At 38.9% G+C, this 20,225-nt stretch overlaps 2 protein-coding genes across 8 annotated transcripts in view; one reads left to right on the top strand and one right to left on the bottom strand.

Moving 5' to 3' along the window:
- Positions 1 to 45: 45 nt before the first annotated feature.
- RMDN1 (regulator of microtubule dynamics 1) lies at positions 46 to 14,153 on the bottom strand. Of its 4 annotated transcripts, none has more exons than XM_031050560.2 (10): positions 13,596 to 13,910; positions 12,864 to 12,978; positions 10,339 to 10,426; positions 8,541 to 8,700; positions 7,981 to 8,070; positions 7,308 to 7,363; positions 5,156 to 5,243; positions 3,533 to 3,563; positions 2,171 to 2,304; positions 46 to 291 (listed from the first exon to the last, which is right to left on the bottom strand). In XM_031050560.2, exons 1-10 carry the CDS (start codon positions 13,740 to 13,742, stop codon positions 253 to 255), a joined length of 948 nt encoding a protein of 315 aa, XP_030906420.1. In that variant the 5' UTR covers positions 13,743 to 13,910; the 3' UTR covers positions 46 to 252. The 4 variants fall into 4 exon arrangements, with proteins under 4 accessions (XP_030906420.1, XP_030906421.1, XP_030906422.1 ...); XM_031050561.2 differs by having other exon boundaries at positions 144 to 291; positions 12,864 to 12,975; positions 13,596 to 14,153; XM_031050562.2 differs by lacking the exon at positions 13,596 to 13,910 and adding an exon at positions 13,407 to 13,586 and having other exon boundaries at positions 144 to 291.
- Positions 13,862 to 20,225, top strand: part of CPNE3 (copine 3) — a 30,931-nt gene continuing 24,567 nt past the window's right edge. Inside the window, exon 1 of one of the 4 annotated variants that reach the window (XM_031050557.2) lies at positions 13,862 to 13,996. The gene's annotated coding sequence lies outside the window, so the exon portion shown is untranslated. Of the gene's footprint in view, positions 13,997 to 14,126; positions 14,425 to 16,490; positions 16,532 to 20,225 lie in introns of those variants that run through there. The other 3 variants (XM_031050558.2, XM_005150843.3, XM_031050559.2) reach the window with 3 other exon arrangements.

Here is a 20,225-nt window from a genome sequence, read left to right as displayed (position 1 = left end):
TCCCTTCTAATGTCCCAGCCCCTCCTCTCCAATATACACTGCATGTGTTGATGATACTCTTTATTCCCATGAGAATCAACAGACAGGATCACATGAAACCAATCTAATTACTAGTTTAACTGAAACAAGCTAGAAACAGCAGGTTTAGGCTATACTTTTATTAACAGCTTCAGTAAATCACAGTAGCAGTTGGGGCCTTTTTCCTGTTCCGCTCAAACCTGAGGCACCGAATTCCCATCATCTTGTGTCTTGTTACATAGAATTAAGCAACTCCAAAGCTTCTTTCTGTACCTGAAACAAATATACAAACCAGTGCCAGGTAGTTATGGACTCTTCTAGCAGAACTTGCTGTGCAAGCACACAGATGGTTCACCACAGCACTGTGAATCCACAACCCTCCTGCAAGTAGTCATTTCTCTTCTGTAGCTCAAGATGTTCAACACTTGAAACATAAACCCACTTAAGTCAGTGCCTTTGGTGTAATTCACTTAGTATATGTAAAGGGTTTATTTGTGTTGAATACATATGATTAGCTCTTGATTTGCTGTAATTTAATAGTAGCATATAGTAAGTTGTCCTGTATCTGACCATAACCACCCAACCTGGCATTTTCAAAATCTACACCAGCTGAAGTATGAGAAGACTGTTTCTGAGATCCCCTTTGCCTAAGGATTCTGGGTAAAACATGAATATGACCTCTAGCATCTATGTTAAGAAACAAAAAAAATCCCAACAAACTTCTGGTCCTGAGAGAGCAAGCAGTGCAGGCAGCCAGACACTGCAGATACTCGGAGGTAACAACTGTTCAGAAAACCTACTTATGCCAAATGCAGAGACAAGAATTCCAGTTTCTTGGCACAGGCCAGTTCCCTTCTTACTGGACTACCACGTCTAGTTCCCAGTGAATTCTGCACCACCTCTCTCAGTTCAGCAGCTCTGCACCTTTTTGGGAGAAAAGGACATAGATGTCCGTACTGGGGGCCAAGCAGAGCTGCAGCAGGTAACAGCAGCTTCCAACTTGGCTACTGCACAAAAATCCTTACCCGACTACACCTGCATGGTTTCTAAAGGCAAGGTTTTGTGACAGCTGATTTCACATCTGCCTCCAGCTACTAGTAACCTGCAGAAGAATTGATCAATTTCATACCTTCCTAAGACCATCCTATACATTCCTATACATTTTGCAAAGCAGGAGGAATGGAACCTTTACTCATATTTCTACTGAAAGACACTACTGAAGGAGCTCGCTTTTGGGAGAAATATTTTGAGCCCTACTACAGAATCTACAGAGGGAAACCTAAAGTCACGTTTTTTCTGAAGTACAAAATCCTACCAAAGTATTCCTTACAGTTAAGACATTCAGAATGACACATTTTAGATGTTTTCTGTAGCAGTTAAAACATCTCACACTTCAGAGAAATATAGGTCAATCAACTTAAAAAAAATCAACTGTAAATCAGTCTTTGTTAGTCCTGATGGTAAGAGGATTGTGTATGAAAGGTAATGCAATTGCTATGGTTTATACCGAGTGCAGTATTAAGTCTATCTAATCGGTTACCCCTCCTAGAAGCATGCTCTGTGTGTTCAGGTAGGAAGCAGATGTCTGCCCATCTGAACCAGGACTAGTTCAAAGGGTAACTGAGCCTCATACCCCTAGCATGGAGATTTGCTGTCAAAAGATACAAGACTTCTATTTGTCTCAGTTGGGCCTGCAGTGTTAAATGTTAATGGATGTAATGGTGTTTTGCTGCATCCATGCTTTTTTCTTCCTTCTGTTCATGTGCTTTTTAGCTCTTCAAAACCAGTGATTTCTACCTTTCCAGTTCTAGACATATGAAAAGTGAATCTGTGCTCACCTAGACAAAGGTTAGCTCATGTGCCTCCCTTAACTTCAGCACCACAGTTAAGGATGGGTTAATGTTAGCCACAAAAACATCACGAAGAAAAAAAGAGTAACTGTTCTTTGTTATAAACAAAGTATTTCCAACCATTGTGGTCAGAGGTTGTTACCAATATGCTAGAATTTTTTGGTGTCTAGATGTGATTCTGGATTATAGGTGCTTAAATACAATTTACTCTGAGTGACCTTTATAAACCATTCCACTGCCATGATGTCACAGGTTGCCAGTTAAAATATAAGACTGTACTACTGCAGTTCTTAATTTCCTACCTGTTTGTCCTCTTCTGTGTGTGCAGGATACTCCTTTGCTTTGCTTAGCCATAGAAGAGCCATCTTTTTATTGTTTAACTTCAGGTAAGTCTTCCCCAAAAAGAGCAAATTTTTGCTGTAAAAATTTGGGTCAGCTGTAGACAGGAGAAAAGTTTTACATGAGAGTGAGCAGCACACTGTCAACATCATTGATACTTACTTTCAAAACGATGAACAGTATTTTGGCTTAGAAGGAACCCAGTGTAAAACTTCTACTTCCCAGGTTTTGGTCTCATACACGAGTTACAAGAACTAGTAGCTTGTTAATAACTAAATGAAACTAGGTTCCTCACAAGGAGGGATCTTAATGCATAACAGCTCCGCTTTGCAGATTCTGTACTTTTCTGGGCCTGGTAGGTAGAGCAGGCAATGCAACCACCTTAGCAAGCAGAGGCCAGGAAAGCAGGGCACATTTCCCAGCTTAAGACCATATGTATGCAGGTGTTAGCTTGGCTTTTGCTGCACAGAAAGCAAGCTTAAAAAGAATACACCCACATTTAACTTTTTTTAAGGAGCATTTTATAAAGCATGATTTTGCTATCAGTCATTATTAAAGACTAATCTTGACTACTGTGCATATTTATAGGACAGCGCTTCTCTGCTGCTGGATCTGAGGTCAGGATTCAAAACACATGGAGTTGTTCTGGAAGCAAATTTTCAGAGCAAGTCCACTGTTCCAGTTCACAGTTGCATCAGTTGACACCCCAGGGGGGATACACAGTGAACTTTTAATTTCACTAACTATATATGAATCTATCATAGAACACTGTCTTCCCTTGTCTTCTTTTACCTTTCAGCTAGTCAGTTTTGCTTATGGCTTCACTTTGAGAAATAACAGGTCTGTGTTTTATATGTGGACAGCTTTACTGCCAGGTAGATAGGCATTCTGATCTAAATAGCCTGTGAAGTAATAAAAGAATGTGCCTTCTCTGTTGTTCTACTTGGAACACAGAGAAATTATGAACTTTAAGAAAATTTAAAAAAAAAATACATAAAATTCCCTTTTTTCCTTTGTGCATTCTAGTTGAATGCCTTGGGGGGAAAGAGTACTGTATTACTGATGAAGATACTAATGTCACTTTAATACTTATTCTGAAAAAACCCCTCATGTTGCTCTCTGTCATAGTAAACACATAGCATGGTTTTGAGCATCTCTGATGAAACATTCCAACATGACAGTCTAGTGTGTTGATCAGCACAACAGGCTCATATGTTTATCAGCAGATCACACTCTGTTAAGGTAATACCAAAAGCTAGAGGTTTATTGCAAGTCATCATTTATAAAAGATAACTATCCTGTCCAGAAAAAGCTGGAAGTATTACCTTCCTCTGCCATGTGGAAGTAACGAAGAGCCTGCAAAAGATAATGGTGGTGATCTTTAAAATGGAGAATAAACTGAACACAGTATCAAACTAAAGCCTTATGCACATATTGAACATACCTGAAGGACTTCCTGTCCATGATCTCCCTTTTATTAATTCAGTATACTACTGGTGGTTCTCATTCAATGTACAATCAGGTTTGACATCTCAACAGAACTAGTACTTGTCCAACTATTCCCCTGCCACTTCCTCCAGAAACACAGTAACTCTATTTGGTACTCTGTATAAACAAAGTACCTAGCAAATTGGGATTGTGTTTTTCTGTCTTCAACTTCTCAAAACAATTTTATTTCTCCCATGTAACGTAACTGCAGTTTCCTCCAGCCAGTTCTCGTGTATAAATCTAATAGATGAAAAAAATCTTATGATTCAGGTCACAAATGTTGACAACTACTTCAGGGAGCACCAACTCCTACAGAGCACCAGTTAGTACCCTCTTACATGAGGATAAACCTTTATTAAATCCACACTCATTTTTCAATTAGTTTCCCATCCTGCACATCAGAAATCTCAGTCCATTCCTACCACTTCCTGATGTTACCAACCAGAGGGAAAACACTGAGAGAGAACTTAAGTGTAGATGTATCTATAAACCAGACTTTACTGAAACTGCATTAGTCTTACCAGCATGGCTCAACTACAGTTTTCAACTACAACTTTGTTGCTTCAGCCAATTTAAGCACTACAGAACTCGATGCTGGGACTGGCATGATTCTGCACTATTGGAAATCCTGGCTGACAGTTTGCATTCTTCTGAGAGTGACTGTCAGAAAAACTTAAAAGCTTGGCATTCCATTAAAAAGTTTTATTCCTTTTTCAATCAGACCTTAAATTGTTTTTTTGTGTAACAGCAAGAGCTTTCTGCCATTACTTTCTAGTGACTCCTACCTCCCCACCTTAAAAGAGTAAAACACAGCAGACTAGATATTGGTTGATTAAAACAAAGACTAACAAACAGCTGCAGCAAACCTTCCTATTACCAGTTCAATTTTCTGGTTTCTAGTACAAGTACACTGTGTTAGACACTCTAGAAGATATACATCCAGACAGGATGTTCTAGGGTATGTGTTGGCAGCAATTTGCATAGCAAAGACACAAAAATACTTTTGAATGAAAAAAACCCACACCATGTGTAGCCAGGGTATGAGAAACTGTGTTTGTGGTAAGTAACAAAGCAAGCTGTTGCTTTTTACATATAAAAAGTCCTCATAGTCCTATCAAATAAGTACATGGTATAACCACCAAAGAAATCATCAGCACCAGAACTAGTACGGACAGTTACCTGTTTATAGTAAATATAACTTACACATAACTTGTTATTTCCTTCTGCACAAACTACATAAATAATTTTCACTATTCTGTGTGTGCTACAGCTGGGAAAAAAAAAAAAACAAAAAGGATTGTTATGTTTTAGGTATCCCTCACTCTCCTGTTATATTCCCATTTTATTAATTGCAGTTCTAAAATCACAAGTCCAGGCTTACTCCATAAACAGAGGTCAGCTTTGTCAGGAAAATTAGTAGAAGTGTATCAGCAGCTTTGAGGGGGGAATATTTATTGTACCTCTTGAAATGTGGAGGTTGGTGGTGAGGCAAATAGTGTTGCAGCTATTTTTCTTTGGTACCATGGCATTTCAGCAAAGGTGTAACACCTGGAGCAAAAGGAAATATTTGTATATACCCTTCACATTTTTTCTCATTTTCGTGTAAAATTTTCATTATCTTGGATGTCATAATTGTTGTTTCCATGAATCACAACTCCAGACACACCACAAGTTCTATAAGCAAGTTCTTACAACTGCGTAACAAACCAGCAAGATGTCTGAAGTTGCTGTGTAGCACTGCTAAAGAAGCATTGGTGTGTCTTTTACTGGGAACTGCTATTACAGTGGACAAACTGGAGGCAGTTATTAACCATGAGACAGCTTTTGAGCTTGAATCATTTTAACCATTTATGTGTATTTGATACTGTTCTACTGTATTTTCAAAACCAGGGTGCAACTGAATAATGCCATTGCCTTACCTCAACACTACCTTGTTTTTCTCAATTATTAATATGAAGCAATCTGCAGTATGTCCCTGAAAGACTCTGATCTACAAGAATGAAAATAAATCCAAGAATCAAACTACTGTGTTCTAGGCTAGGCCACTCTATGCTGTTGTACTGTCTATTAAATAACAAAGGCAATCAGTTGCCTATCTCAGAGATGTTGAAAGGATTAAACATTTAAGTACTTCAAACACATAGAACATTCCAGGTGTAAACGATAGACAACTCTATTCCCTTTATTACCCCCCCCCCCCCCCCCCCCCCCGAGTATAAAAATATTATTCTCTGTGCAAAATAGAGTGCTCCAGAGCAGGTGAAAAATCAATAAATGCAATTATGGAAGTGTCTGGAGGAGAGGGGGGTGAGGCATGGAATAAATAAACATTCCAAGTTGAAAATCTGCCATCAGATGTGTCTTATGAGAAGTGCCAATAAAAAAGGTTCAGTGCAGGACAGAATACCAGGAAAAGGCAAAAAGTACTCAAGAACTGGCTTATATGAAATTCCAGTTTCAAATGAAGATGCTCTGGGATGCCATGAGTATACAACAGGAATAGTGGCAGAATTATCCCCTAAATGATTTCTGATCACCTTTTCTAATTTTCCCTAGGAACAGTATCTTAAGTACTTCCTAGAACAAGCTTCCTGTCTCAGAACTGAGCTTGAGGGTCATTCAATTGGTAGCGTATGCTTCTGTTTGAAAATTTAGGCTACTGCAATAGTTAAGTCATGTGGGAATGAGTGGTGGATGCTGCAAAAACAATGTTTGTAAACTAATAAAAACCGCTGGAGTAATAAACTGTAGTTCACTCTGATATTCAAAAATACTGGGTTTTAGTATAATTTTTAAGCTACAAATACATTTGATTTATTTATTTTCAATCTCTCAATCTTACTCTAGAGATTTCCTTTAAAACAATGTAGCTGCTTTGGTGTCTTTCACACAAATAACCAGAAATGCTGCCTGAGTCTCTCACTAATACACAAAGGTACTGCTTTCAGCCACGCTGCTTCCACAGAATGCCCTGGTTTGTCTGGAAAGGTGAATTTCCAGTCCCCTCACCTGCTGTGTAACAGTAATACTTGGTATCAATTTCACTGAGCAGCAAGTTCAATTTCAGAGATTTTTGTTAATGTATATGCATTTATAAGCTGCCTTTACTTAAAGATAACTTTAAAAATACAGTACCAAATACAGTATGACAAAAACCCCAACCCAGAAGTCTTTTAGGAACACATATTGCTTTTGATAGCTTTTCACTATACACAGATTGTATTAAGTTGCAGCCAGCATCAAAATTCAGTGTAATTTCAGTGTTTTGTTTCCATTCATGCCAATAGAACAAAGCAAGTAGTACTCACAACCCCTGACGTAAGTACGTTCCCACAGCAGACACCTGCAAAATGTATTCTTAACAGTTCCATACGGTAAAACAAAGTAATGGGATGAGCAATTATTTTTCATCTTTTTGAACAGCATATACCTTAACAGCTAGACTTTTTCAAGGCTTGACGTCCTATACCTATTCAATAGGTTTTCATGTCTGTATCAACTTATTACAAGCCTCTAAATTATTCCAAACATTTCTGCAATTCATATAAGACATTTTATACTGTGGCATTTTGCTTTGCTACATGCTAACTTTTGTTTGAAAATATGCCTTACCAAATGCCTATAAGATGAATTGTTGTAGCATCTTTTGGATTCAGTTCGATGGCTTTCTAGTGAGGGGGAAAAACACAAGATATAAAAACTTGTTTTGCCACATTTTGATCAAAATATGTTTTAAAAGTAGACTGTTAATTAAACCAGATTAACTGTGTAGAATTTCAAGGCAATATGGTACTTATTCAGTGCACAACTAAATGGGCTCCAAGAAACTGAAGACACTGACAGATTTCTAAGCACTTCTGTTTAGTAGTAGGTCATTAAGAATTTCACTTCACATGAGACTTTGCACATTCAGATTTTTATATCATTTCTGGTGGTATCTGTAGTCCTTTATCTTATCCAGGACTTTCCTTTGCTGCTACATAATCCACAGTTAAAAAGACAGCCACACATACATTTCTTAACAGCACAGATAGGTTTTATCTAGCCCTACAAGGTGCCAAAAACATGTCAGCTATTTCAAGACTCCCTTCTCTATGGGCTTAGTTTACTACAGGAGATAATGTTGTCCTCCTTGGAGGCTGGTGGGGCATTCAGGACTGTTACAAAAACAAAGTGTCACCAGCAGATTTGAACAGTACATTGCCAAAGAATAGCTCACAACTGTCATGCAGTCTACACAGGGGACACGTGAATACTGTCATATGCAAAACACTGTTTACATTACCTGAAAGTGCTCTTTGATAACAAAGGCATTTCCAATTTTAGTCTTAATTCCTTCGAAATCTCCAACGTCGCTGAGGCAGATTCCATACCACTGTAATTCAAAGAACAAAAATAAAATATTTAATACAGCACTATGGCTATTAGTAGTAAATTAAAAAACAAAATGGAACATCTGCCACCACCACTGATGACAACAAGCGATTTCCAGTGAAACTCTACAGAGCTATTGTGCTTAGAAACAGCACGCGAAACATGGGGCATGTGCAACATTATTGAGGCTACCTAAGAGAACGATGAACTAATTGCATCAGCTGTAATCAGCCTTATTGGTTACCTCTTTCGTGGTCTTGCACATAGTTAACTAGTTCCTGTTTCCTGTACAGAGGCAATTTAGCTGCAAAAGTCTGAACTCTGATCTTCCAAAACAGGGGGAGTTAGAAGTCTCATTCATTTTCAACTGAGAAGTTAAATTATGCTGAAGTCTGCCGTAACAGCACATTTGTTCCACCTTCCATTGGCAGAAATCAAAGAACAAGACATGAGTTATTTTGCTTGGCTCACCTTGTGTGCTGCAGAATTTGATTCATTTTTTTCAAGTGCCCTTTTTGCATACTCAAGGGCTCCATACGCCAGTTGTTTCTTCTCCTCTGCAGAAGTACTGCTGAGCTGAGCTAGGTCTCGTGAAGCCCTTGCCAGCCGCCATAATAACTCTGCGTCATCACTAGTTACAAACAGAAACACTAATCTATTACAGCAATAATGGAAATTAAGCAAGCAAAGGTCTTCAACCAGCTTTTCAATATGTACCCTAAGTGGGTGATAAGACAACAGTGTATATGCTATGTACAACCACAAGGTAACAAATAACAATGGAAGCCCTCCATTATAGACTCTCTGACAATACCTTTGTTCTACTATTCTGGTCTGTGAAGCAAACATCTCTGTAGGAAAGGGCTTTGTTTTCTCAAAAAAAGATGCAGAGTTAAAAAAAAAAACAAACCAACCAACAGTACCACTGAAAACACCAGAAGGAAAACAAGCACTACTTGGTTCTTAGCTAGACAATATTTTTCCCAGCATCCCACTGATTTGATATTAATGTTTACTAGGAAACTTAAAAACATTATGAATCTCCAAATTCATCCTAGAACGACAGTGAAAAAACAGATTAGCCATGCCATTACCACATAAAGCTGTACCTTTATACATGCAACTATATAAAATGGTGTGTGGTATGTTATAGCCTGAGGGATTTTAGGTTTTATTATCTTGTTAACACACTTCTGAAATACTGCTTGTACTCTATGTTCAGCTAACTACCATTTGAATTTTGGCTTACTATTTTAATAGAGACATTAATATTAAATTTAAGTTTAGAAAGTCTTTCAGAGCTTATCTGGTGATAAAACTCAAACCAAAAATATTAAAAAGCATACATATAAAAAAAAAGCAACAATAAACACCAGTTTTTTTCTATGGAGTAAGACTGGGTCACTGCTCAGAGTGCAGCAGTCCTGCCTGCACTATTTAACACACAGTAACAGAAACAGCTGATTCATTTTTCACCCAAGTCACAAAAATGCTAAGTACTGCTAATGGAATCATTACTCCTCACAGAATAATTAGTATTGTTGTACACCTAGCAGCAAGCTTACACCTTGCTTATGACATGGTGACCCTTACAGGTTAGGACCTTCATTTAACTTCCCAGGCTTTATACTTGTGCCCCTGGCAAGAAGGGGCAGTGGGAAAGAAATGAAAACTGAACAGCTGATTCCCTCTAGAAATGTTCTAGAGATGCCTTGTGTCCTCCAAAGGAATGGACTTTGCATTTTCTGCCTTCTCTTTGAACAGCTTGTCCCAGTTGACTTATCAATAACACTTTGTGCAGCTAAGACATAACTACATGAGGAAGCAGATTTTTTTGTGCAGACTCAAATACTGACATGAGACAAATAAAAGCAGAAGAACAGCTGGTCAGCAATGAAAAAGGAAACAGTGACTCAAAATTCTGGGTACGTTGATCATTTAGTAATGTGTAGGCACATTGTGAGGTTTTGTTGTGGGTTTTTTTTTCACTATAATTTAAAGAATTCTTGGCGTAACACATCAAGCAAGCAAGAAACCCTCCTTCAAAGGACTGAAAACTTGAGTGTTTACTCTCACCACCTACAGATACCAGTCCTCATTTCATTAATTTTTCTATTGTTAGGAAAAAAATCAAGAGTCCCTTTTTCCTATTTACATAGGGTGGAAAGCAAGGTTCTCCAGCATAATGCAATGAGAACATGAGTTGAAAAAACTGATATAGAAGAGCACAGAAAAAAAGTCACAGTAATGTCTCAATGCAATAAAGTACCTATTTTTATGTTGAACCAGCAACTGATAAAGCTTTTCCGTTTCTCCACTCCCATACAGGTAGTCTGCTTGCTCTATAACTTCTTCCACTTAAGAAGGAATTAAAATTGTGGAAACAAAAGAACAAATTACATGTAATTAGAACATTATAAATAAAACATTTTAGAGCAAGACAACCTAGCTAAAACATAAGGAACAAACATAAGGATGTAGTTCCTTTTCAGGCCATCATTCCAAACAGCTTACAAGCACAGGAGGATTGAATAAACTACATTTTCAGTGAGCAACTGGAAGAGAAACAGTGCTGAATACCTGCCTCTCTCATGAAAGTACAGAACAGCTTTCAGCAACAGAGGTTTGGATTGTTTTTTTTCATTCTCAGTATCATTCCATAATTTTTCTAGAATCTGACTGCAGATTGAGTGGGTCCCATCAGCTTGCTCAACAAGCCAAAGTGAAACATTGCTCAAAGGTTTTCTGAGTGAAGTCCTCCACGTGTTCAACACACTAGATTTCTGAAAATCAGAATCAGCTTTCTAGAGAGTCAATTTATGAACCAAGTACTCATTGTTCTTAGGGTACTTTACATCTTTTTCTAAAAAATCCTTCAAAACAGAGATGAGAAAGTACAATTTCCACAGCTGAAGACAGTAATATATAAATAAATATCATATGTATATACTACATAAAACAGCATTCCAGAAATGGAAATATCAAACACCACAAAATACAGGATTCTACAGTGAGAACAGATAGAATTAGGAGGAAAAATACCCAAAAGAAGCAGGTAGATAATTCTATTAAAGTATTTAACTGTACAGGAGATGATCAAACTCTGAGTTTACTCTTCTGCCACTAACACTAAACATGGAAAAAATTACCTTTTAAGTCAAAAGCCTTCTCTGATTTCTTACAGAACTTTCAACTATGCTTATCATCTCTTTAAATACTACTCTTGGGTCCGTGATCAGACTTCTTAGTGAAAACATAAGCTCTTCCCTCCTACCCCACAAAAAAAAAAAGTGTTTATAAGCTTTCTTTTTTCAAGTTATCTACTGAATATGGTAGTCATGTTTCACAGCAGCAGGTTTTCTTACAGAAGAGAAAAAAAACCCACAACATTGAAGGCTACTAAACACAAAAGTCTTCTCTTCAGCTTAGAAAGATCCTAGAATATAAATCACTGAAGATCAGGCAAGCGTTCTGGATAACTTTTAACCCTGCCACCTCTAAATGCTTTCTGTTGACTATTTCAAAGATAAGATAAGGCAACAGTCTACATGGACTTTGGATTTTAGCATCCAAAATGAGCTTCATGGTACATCTGCGATATTATGTTCAGCAAACTGTTATGTTTGCTTGGTCTCCCTGAATACTACTAACATATCTAATGACTAAATGCTCAGAACTCAAACTTCTGAACACCTTTCCCACCAGGGGTTTTAAAGAAATAGAAGTCTATATAAGTGTTTTTCAGATATTTCTTTTTCAGTCTTATCTTCACAATATCTACTACTCGTCTTGTAGAAAGCCTACTAACACTGCTTTATTTTTTTTTTTTGCCAATGTTACCTGATTCAAGTGAGACTACTTAAACAGACCAAAGCAACAAAGTAGTTTTCTTTATCTTCCTCTGGGAAATGTTCTTATTTGCATACCAAATAGTTAACTTAAATCTATTCACTGAACCTCCACCTGTTGCAGCAAATTAAACAGTTCCTTATCTATTCAAAAGTACATTGTCTGAATTTTTGTGTAAGCTTCTGAGACCTTCCTCTCTTTGAGACACAAAAAAACAGGTTAGCTGAACTGACTGATTTCTGATCTACACAGTAAATGTATGTTTCATTTAGGCTCATTCCCCATTCAGTTAGGTTTACTCTCAAACCCCCTTAATTTACCATGTGATAAGCAACTTCTAAGTCTGCAACAATATTCCCTTTTAAGATGTTACTTTTCTTTCAGTAGTGGGACTGTCTTTATTCAGATCTTGAAAAGGACATTTTATCACTTGTTCTATTCTTTATTGTGGTAGATAAAGGCTTTTCTTCCCTTTTGTTCAGCGTGATGAAAAACCAACACATTTATCAATTTTGTCTGAAATGCAATTTTAGTGTGGCTTGACTAGATTAAATAGAAATTGCATTGTGTTCATATTGAAAATCTGAACTAGAACTTCTACAAATTAAGGTTTGGTCTGCAATCCTAACTGAGTCACATCTTTCCCAATATGTTATTTAAACCTTGGGCTACAGGTTAGGTGCAGACACCTTGTGCATGTATTATATGTTAGACAGCATGAACTACTAGATCTGCTTTCAGTAACATGTGAAAAGAATCACTTGTTAAATTGCTACAAGGCTACCTTGAACCAATTCAAAAGCATCCTATGATGAAAATACATTGTGTGCAGTCTTAATGAAGAAAATCAAGAACATTACACCATTTTCCTATATAACTCTGGCATTAAACCAAAAAAAGTTTTCATTAGAATAACCTACGTATTTCAAAATTTAAAAATATTACCTTTGAAGCTTGCATGAACCTCAGCAAAGCCAGAAATCAACTTGTGAGCTTCATAAACCAGAAAGGCCCCTGTTGAAAGCACAAGCCCCCTCTGAAGGCTTTTTCTAAACACCTGCTTGGGATCACAAGATAATAATTAATAAACACTATCAACCTGATTTAAAAAAGTTTGTATGCTCTCTAGAATCATTTATATTTCAGATCTTGATCGGAGAAAAGCCTTTTGAAACATAAAAGAAAAAGCTTTGTATGATAAACCACATTATCATGAGGGTATTTTCTAGTTTTTTTTTTTTTTCAACAAGGGCTGGTACTTACAATTTAAAATAGGAACTGAGCATTAGGCTGAAAATAAATCATAAATATGTTCAAAAACCATGTAGACAAGGCCCTTTGTGACATGGTTTAGTAGTGCACTTGGCAGTCCGGGGTTAAAGACTGGACTGGGAGATCTTAAAGGTCTTTCCTAACCTCGCTGATTTTATGATTCTAAGAATACGGAGCACACACAAGGTAAGAAGCAAAGCATCAAACTTGCTTTACCGACGAGCGAACGAGCCCAGGGATTTTAGTTGTGCAAAACCGCACCAGCTCCTCACCGCGCCTCGCCACACTGGTCTCCATAGCTGCCACCCACCCTAGACCCCGAGCTGCGGGCAGGCGAGCGGCAGGAACAAGTCTACGACGAAGACCGTGAAAGCGGCCGCCCACCCCGAGCAACAACGCGGCTACCTCGCTGTCCCCGGCCCCGCGGCTGGCTCCCCGGCGCCGCGGGCCGTACGTCGCGCCTCCCGCCCCGCGTCGGAGTAGCCTCCTCAGGCAGGTGGGACTGTGGTGGAAGCGCCGCGCCAACACCACCGCCGCCATGACAGCAGCCATCACACCCCGCAAAGCTGGTCCGTCACCAGCAGCAATCCGGCTGAGGGGGAAACAAGAGCAGCGGCCACACGTTCCGCCCGCCAACCATTGCGTGACCCCTGCGCCGCGCCCGCCCCGCCTGCCCGGCCTGTGGCGGCTGCGAGGCAAACCCTCGCATGCGCTTCTCGCTCAGCGGAGCGCTCGGTTGGCCTGGGCGTGGCCGCCGCGCCGCCACGGGTCCTTGAGCTCGGTGCTGCTGTCGGTGGTCTCGGCAGGTTAGGACTGGACTGGTTGCTCTGCAGCATAAGCTTGACGGGACGGATTGGGCTGGGCTAGGCTAGGCTAGGCGTTGTCTGCGGGCCGGGCAGAGTGCTGGGCGCCCCGACACGCCGCCCCTTTCCTTCCCGTACTCGTTAGGCTGTGCGGCTGCTCGTTTGCCTCGGGTTTAGCTTCCGCTCTGGCCTGAGGAGAACGAGCTGCCGCCCCCCCCCCCCAGGGCGGTGCACCCCTGCGGCCGGGAGGCGTGTGGGGCCAGGTCGGGCGGGGCAGCGGCTGGTGCCGCAGGCGGCAGCTGCCCTCTCCGTGCCTTCTCGTGACACACCCGCAAGTGTCCGTACCGCTTCCTGCTCTGAGGTGCGGGCCTCTCTCTACGGAGCTGGGCTCCGATGTAAGTCGCTCTCCGCGTTCCTTGGACTGCGTGAAGGTAGAGCTGTGCGCCGGAAGGCTGGTGTGCGGGAGGCCGGTATCTGTGGCGGTGTAACGCTGCTCCCTTTGGGGGGAGACTGTCAGGAGTCATCGTCGTTCCTAGAAGAACACTCGCTGTTTTTCCTGGGTGAATGCTAGAGCGGGTGGTTGGGTTTTTTCTTCCTCTTAAGTGCATTTGCACAACAAGCTAACGTGCATGTTGTCATAATTTATTCTTCCACTAGGAAAAAGTTAAAATATGAAAGATTTTCACTTTGCTTCCTTACTCGTATCTTCAGGGTGCGTTAATATGCATTGCCTTGTCTCCAGAACTTACATTTGTTTTCTTGAGAGTTTTATGTCCCTGAAAGTTCAGGTTAGAGATGATTCTATGGTAGTATAAAAGGGTTGTTGGTGAAAGTAATGAGATGCAAACTTGATCCCAGATTATTGCTTTTTTTTCCGTTGAGGTTTTAAACTTTTAACTTTACATATTAGGAAAAAAAAAATCTTCATTGTGAGGGTGCTGAGCCACTGTACAGGTTGTCCAAAGAAGTTGTATCTGCCCCATCCCTGACAGTGTTCAAGGCCAGGCTGGGCAGGGCCTTGAACAACCTGGTGTAGTGGAAGGCGTCCCTGCCCATGGAAGGAGGGTTGGAACTGGACAATCTTTAAGGTCCCTTCCAACCCAAAGCATTCTGTGATATGTATAATCACAGAGGTAAGATGGTTTTGGAGGGCATGCAGGACATAAGTAAACATTGGAAGAAAAATAAAAGTAAACAAGAAATAGGTATAGGAGCAAGAAGAGCCAGACATGTCTTTTTGTTCTTCTGTTACGGTGTTAGGAAGAATGCAGTGTTTTTCCAGTAAGTATATTTGTGATAATATTTTGGAATTAATCCATACAGACCTGTTATATGTGACTGACAGCAATTTCAGTGTGAAAGCAAAATCCATTTCTGTTAGACTGAATAGCTAAACTATTATTAAATGTCATCTGCCAGAGTTCCAAGGTAGCAGTGCTATACCACAGTGATTTTACAGCCTTGTGTTATGCCCAAGGTGTCTAATGTTTCTCCAGAATTTAAGGCTAGAGGGAAGCATAGCAGCTATTTTGTACAAGCAACATCAAAGATTCTTCTAAAAGAATAAAACTGAACTTGACAGGTTAATAATATTAGCTGGGATGGAGTTTAATTTTTCTTTTTTCCCTTATTCTGATTTGGTGTCAGATCCTGTAATTACCATGTTTTCCTTCAGGCAATACCTTTAGGGACAAAATTAAGTAGTAAGACACTAAATTTTTAATTCCTTATTATTTTGGTTTATTTTTTAGTGCATGTCAGAGTGCTCTTCCAACATAAATAATACATGATCAAGTTAGTATTTGTAGGTACTAGTTCCTGTTAAACCCAGCAAAGTTTACAGACAGGAAGTAGAATTACGGTACTCTTTACTGGTTTACGATCTTAAACTTCTTTTCCAACCTAAACAATCCAATGTTTAATGTCTTTGGCTTATCTTTAATATTGATTTAGATTAGATGCTCCCGCTCAGGGATTTAAAAATAGCATTATTAAGCATTTGAAGGATTTCTGAATATAGGAGTTTGGGGACTGGGTTTCTGAGTCTAAGCATTTGTTTAGGAAATATTCTTAATTATTTGGATAACTTGCTTCATACTTTCTTCTGTGGTTGAAAGAAGCCTGTATCTGGTAGATCTTTCTATCCTGTAGGTGGATCAGGTGCACGTGTTCACCCTGTGCTTTATCCAGGGCACAGTTAGGAGCCAAGTGAATTAGTTCTGGTGGTGGCAACTTGCTTCCAGTGCTTCTCACATCCTGGAGGATTATTATGAAATCCTCATGGTGGGTAGTTATCACATGTGCAATAATCTGATCGTTCTGAGAAGCAGCATGATTGCTGTGTGCCTTTGTTCAGTGCCACTGCCTGAGTGTATGCAGAGCATGTATAATGTCTCCCAGCCACAGTGAATGCAGAGTGCAAGTAGCTGCTGTGATAGGTGAAGAACAGATGACTGCAGAGATCTTGGTTTGCCTACAGGAAGTTTTGAAATATATTTGGGCAGTAGTAAAGTGTAATTTTGTGATTGCCAATTTCAGGTTAGTGTTACTGTTAATACTGAGATACAAAATGATATTTTATATCCTGGACCATTGTGTAATAATACTTTTATGGATTTCTTCTTTGTCTGTCTTTAGCTGTAGTAGTGTAGGAAAGCATTGGTTTCTCAGAGCATAAACCATATTGAAAGCTTGCAAGGCAGAAATTTTGGTCTACTTACTTTCAAACACCATCATTTTATTAAAAAAAAAATTACATGAATGATAGTAATAAAAAAAGTAATCTCATGTTTGTTCTTGAAATCTTAAACGGCTTTTTTTGCTGGAGTTTTTAAGCACCTTGTTTACATTGTACTTTGATCTCTAACAACAGCTCTGAGTTTCCATAGTGCTTCTGTCATGTACATATTAAACTGTTGGACAGGTTATTTTGAGTAGCTCTATTTCCTCAAAGTATATGCAGTTAAACCTGTTACTTTGATTGATATATGGGAATAACAATAGTTGGTTTTAATTTGCTTTCATTTAACATTTTCATGCTACTATTGAAGCTTAGCCTTCTGCCGAGAAGCCCAGAGGCAGACCTCTGAGGCAAGTTGCCATTTTTAAGAACTGGTTTTTGTAACAGTGAAGTGTTGTAACATGCGAGACTTGAAATGGACTCTAAGGTTTAGTCTGAAATTTAATCACTTGCATCTTATTTCTGCAATGAAATGCAGCAAGATTTAGTGAGATACAGGTTTTTCTCTCCTCTGGATAATGTCGATTAGAGTCAGTCAATGAGAGGAATTGCAATGAAGAATACGCTATTTAAGATAGTATTAAAATTGCATAGTTGATAGATTGTTTTCCGTAAAGTAATTGATTTAAAAATAGTTTGATAAAACATATGTTCAAGAAACACATTTTTCCCTGGCTGAATGCTCTCTGCCTAAACCAACTAAGTTTTGACGTTATGAGATCTGTGTTTCTTAATTTGCTTGTTCAGGACACAATAATACCTTTTATAGTTTAGCTCACTTAGATCAAAACATCACTCAAAATTCTTAAAATACTGCTACGTGATGAGGAAGCTGGGAAGAACCCTCACCATAAAAAGTGTGTGGAAAGGATAAATGCACATATTCAGGAATAAAACAAAATCAACAGAAGGATATTTAGAAATGGTTGTTTTTAAGTTGTTTGGTGAGCAGGCATCCTAGAAGTCAAATTAATAGTTTCTGCTTTGTGCGCTGGGAATTTTTAAAAATAGAATTCTGAATGTGTTCTTTGGCAAGGTAACTTAATTATAGATTTATATACATATATCTACATGTAGTTGCATGACTTGTTACACCAGTGTGCTACCAGTCCAGTTGATAAGTACTTGAACTACCTGGATATGATGAAGCTTGTGTAAATAAATGGTTCATTTCCCACAGAGAAAACAATGTATCCCTTCTCATAAGCTCATATGTCTCAGGTATCTTAAATATTAACTCTTATTTTTGTTTGGAATAATCACCAGTAAAATAAGTTCTGCGATTATTAGGGTTTTATCAATGTAATCTCACTTGTTCAATAAGTGACATAATTACATCATACTAAGTAATGAATATGAGAAGGGGTAGCTCCCAGTCAAGGTTTGTGTGATTCTTCAAATACAGAGCAGTTCAAGCTGAGATACATTACTTTGAGCGGCTTCTGTTATTCAACTTGTCAGCACATCAGTTAGTGCAATAGGACAATTTTATCAGCTGTGTTGCTTGTAGAGAGAGACTGAAAAAGAGGAGCCAGAATTCTCTAATTTTCAGATGTGATTATGAAACAGCCTTTGTAACTTTATGTGAAACGTCAGCTCCTGTGAGGTTGTCCATTTCATTGAGAATTGAAGGGTTACCTTGAGATTTTTTTAAATATATGTTTATACACAAGTAGCCCAAGATCACTGGAAATTGTGTTGCTTCTAGCCCATCATTTGAAAGAAGCATCCATTTCTCATAAGATCATCATCAGGTTCTTGCAACAGATGTGGTGTTTTCTGTGGCCACAGTCTCATTCTCTGCTCTTTGCATATGCAGGTGTTCTAAAGAGATGCGAGAGGACTATGCTGAGTTTGTGAATTGAGAAAATTATATTGTCAGACAGATGTTGTCTCCCAGATTACTTTAATTCAAATCTTACTTTGTCCATCTTTGTGCCAGCTCTTCACTGGAACCCGTCTTGTGAAAGACTTTTGTAAGAAGTGCTGTTATTTCTTGGTCTTGCAATAAAAGAGTACAGGACTAAAGATCTTTACCACAAAAATTTCTATCTGCAGGAAATGGTATCTTAGACCTATGTGAAAGAGTAGAGCCTGAATTGAATGTGCTGAGTGTTCAGGACAGTAAAGTTCATATGTGTTATTACAGGTTTAGACTTGGTTCATGACTTTCATTTTTATAGTCTGTCTGAATAATTATTTCCTTGTTGTCATTTGCCAAGATTTGTGGGAAATACGTAATAATCCAAGAGGGATTTGAGCACTGCTTTTATACAGTACTGCTTGTTTCAGTCTGGCACGCAGTTTACACAAAATGCTTAAGTGTAGTATTATAGCTAGAAGATTAGCTGATCAGCAATCACCTAATCAGACTTTATTAGAAAGTTCAGAATTGTTTTCACTGCTCTTGCTGTGTCCATCTGGGCCACGAGGTAAATGCAAAATATGGATTTGGGGTATATTGTCAGTAGTTCATAGGGATGAGGAAATGTTTTGTGACAGCAATAGCTGTCAGAACAGGTTTGAGAGTTCTGACTGAAGGCACTGATGCCAAACCCAGCTAGAGCAGTGCTCACTTCCTTAGTCCTTTTGTCTTCTTGTACTTATGTATTTCTGCTTGTCAGATTGGGAAGCACCTATAGTTATAAACATGTTGTACTACTTTGAGCGGTTACCTGGGTAAGCCTGTACTCTCCTCTGGTATTGCAGCATCAACAGGATTGCTGCAGTCTGACAGTTCCCAAATGCTCTTTTAGATCGTTCTGATAATAAGTGATTTCCTTCCCATTTAGAATACTGTGTTTACAGTTTCTGTTGAAAAGCAAACATAGGCTGAGTTATTTGGTGGACACCACTTATCTTCAATAGTCATTATGATGGAATTCAAAGAACGTTGTCATTGGTAGAACTGCAAGAAAAGACTAGTCCTTAACTTAGAGTTTTGCTTTGATAGTGACAGCTGAAGCAGAAGAATTTGTAATATACTCAGTTGACCTAATCATGGTCTTGAGTGGTGTAGACATGACATATGGTCAGGAATGAGTATCTCCCTTCTGACTGTACATTGCTGCAGTTCAGTGATCAGATGCTGCAAGTTCTGCCATACAGTTTATAAATTAATTTTCAGTCTTGAAAATAAGTTAATATTGTGTCTAGAGCATCATTTGTCAGCAGAAAGTTGTTTCCTGGAAACAGGCATTAAGGAGTCATACACTGGACTCCACTGGATTCTATGTGCAAAGTCACCGACTGTTAATGAGCTCTGTTTGGCGAAGCAAGAGGAAATGGAAAATACCAGTGTAAAAAGAACCAGGGGAAAGGGGCAAACTGCTTTTAGAGACGTGCTAAGCATAAAACCCATTGGTTTTAAAACAATTTAAATACTTAGAACTTAGAATTTCACTTTTTTCATCTCAAGAACGATGACTGAAACTGGGTAAAGTCATGGGAGCAAAAGATACTCAAAGGTGGAATCACTGTTAGCTGTTTGGG

Source organism: Melopsittacus undulatus, chromosome 1 (genome assembly GCF_012275295.1).
Source record: "Melopsittacus undulatus isolate bMelUnd1 chromosome 1, bMelUnd1.mat.Z, whole genome shotgun sequence".
NCBI classification, from domain to species: Eukaryota; Metazoa; Chordata; class Aves; order Psittaciformes; family Psittaculidae; genus Melopsittacus; species Melopsittacus undulatus.
This window is presented reverse-complemented; position numbering and strand designations above follow the sequence as displayed.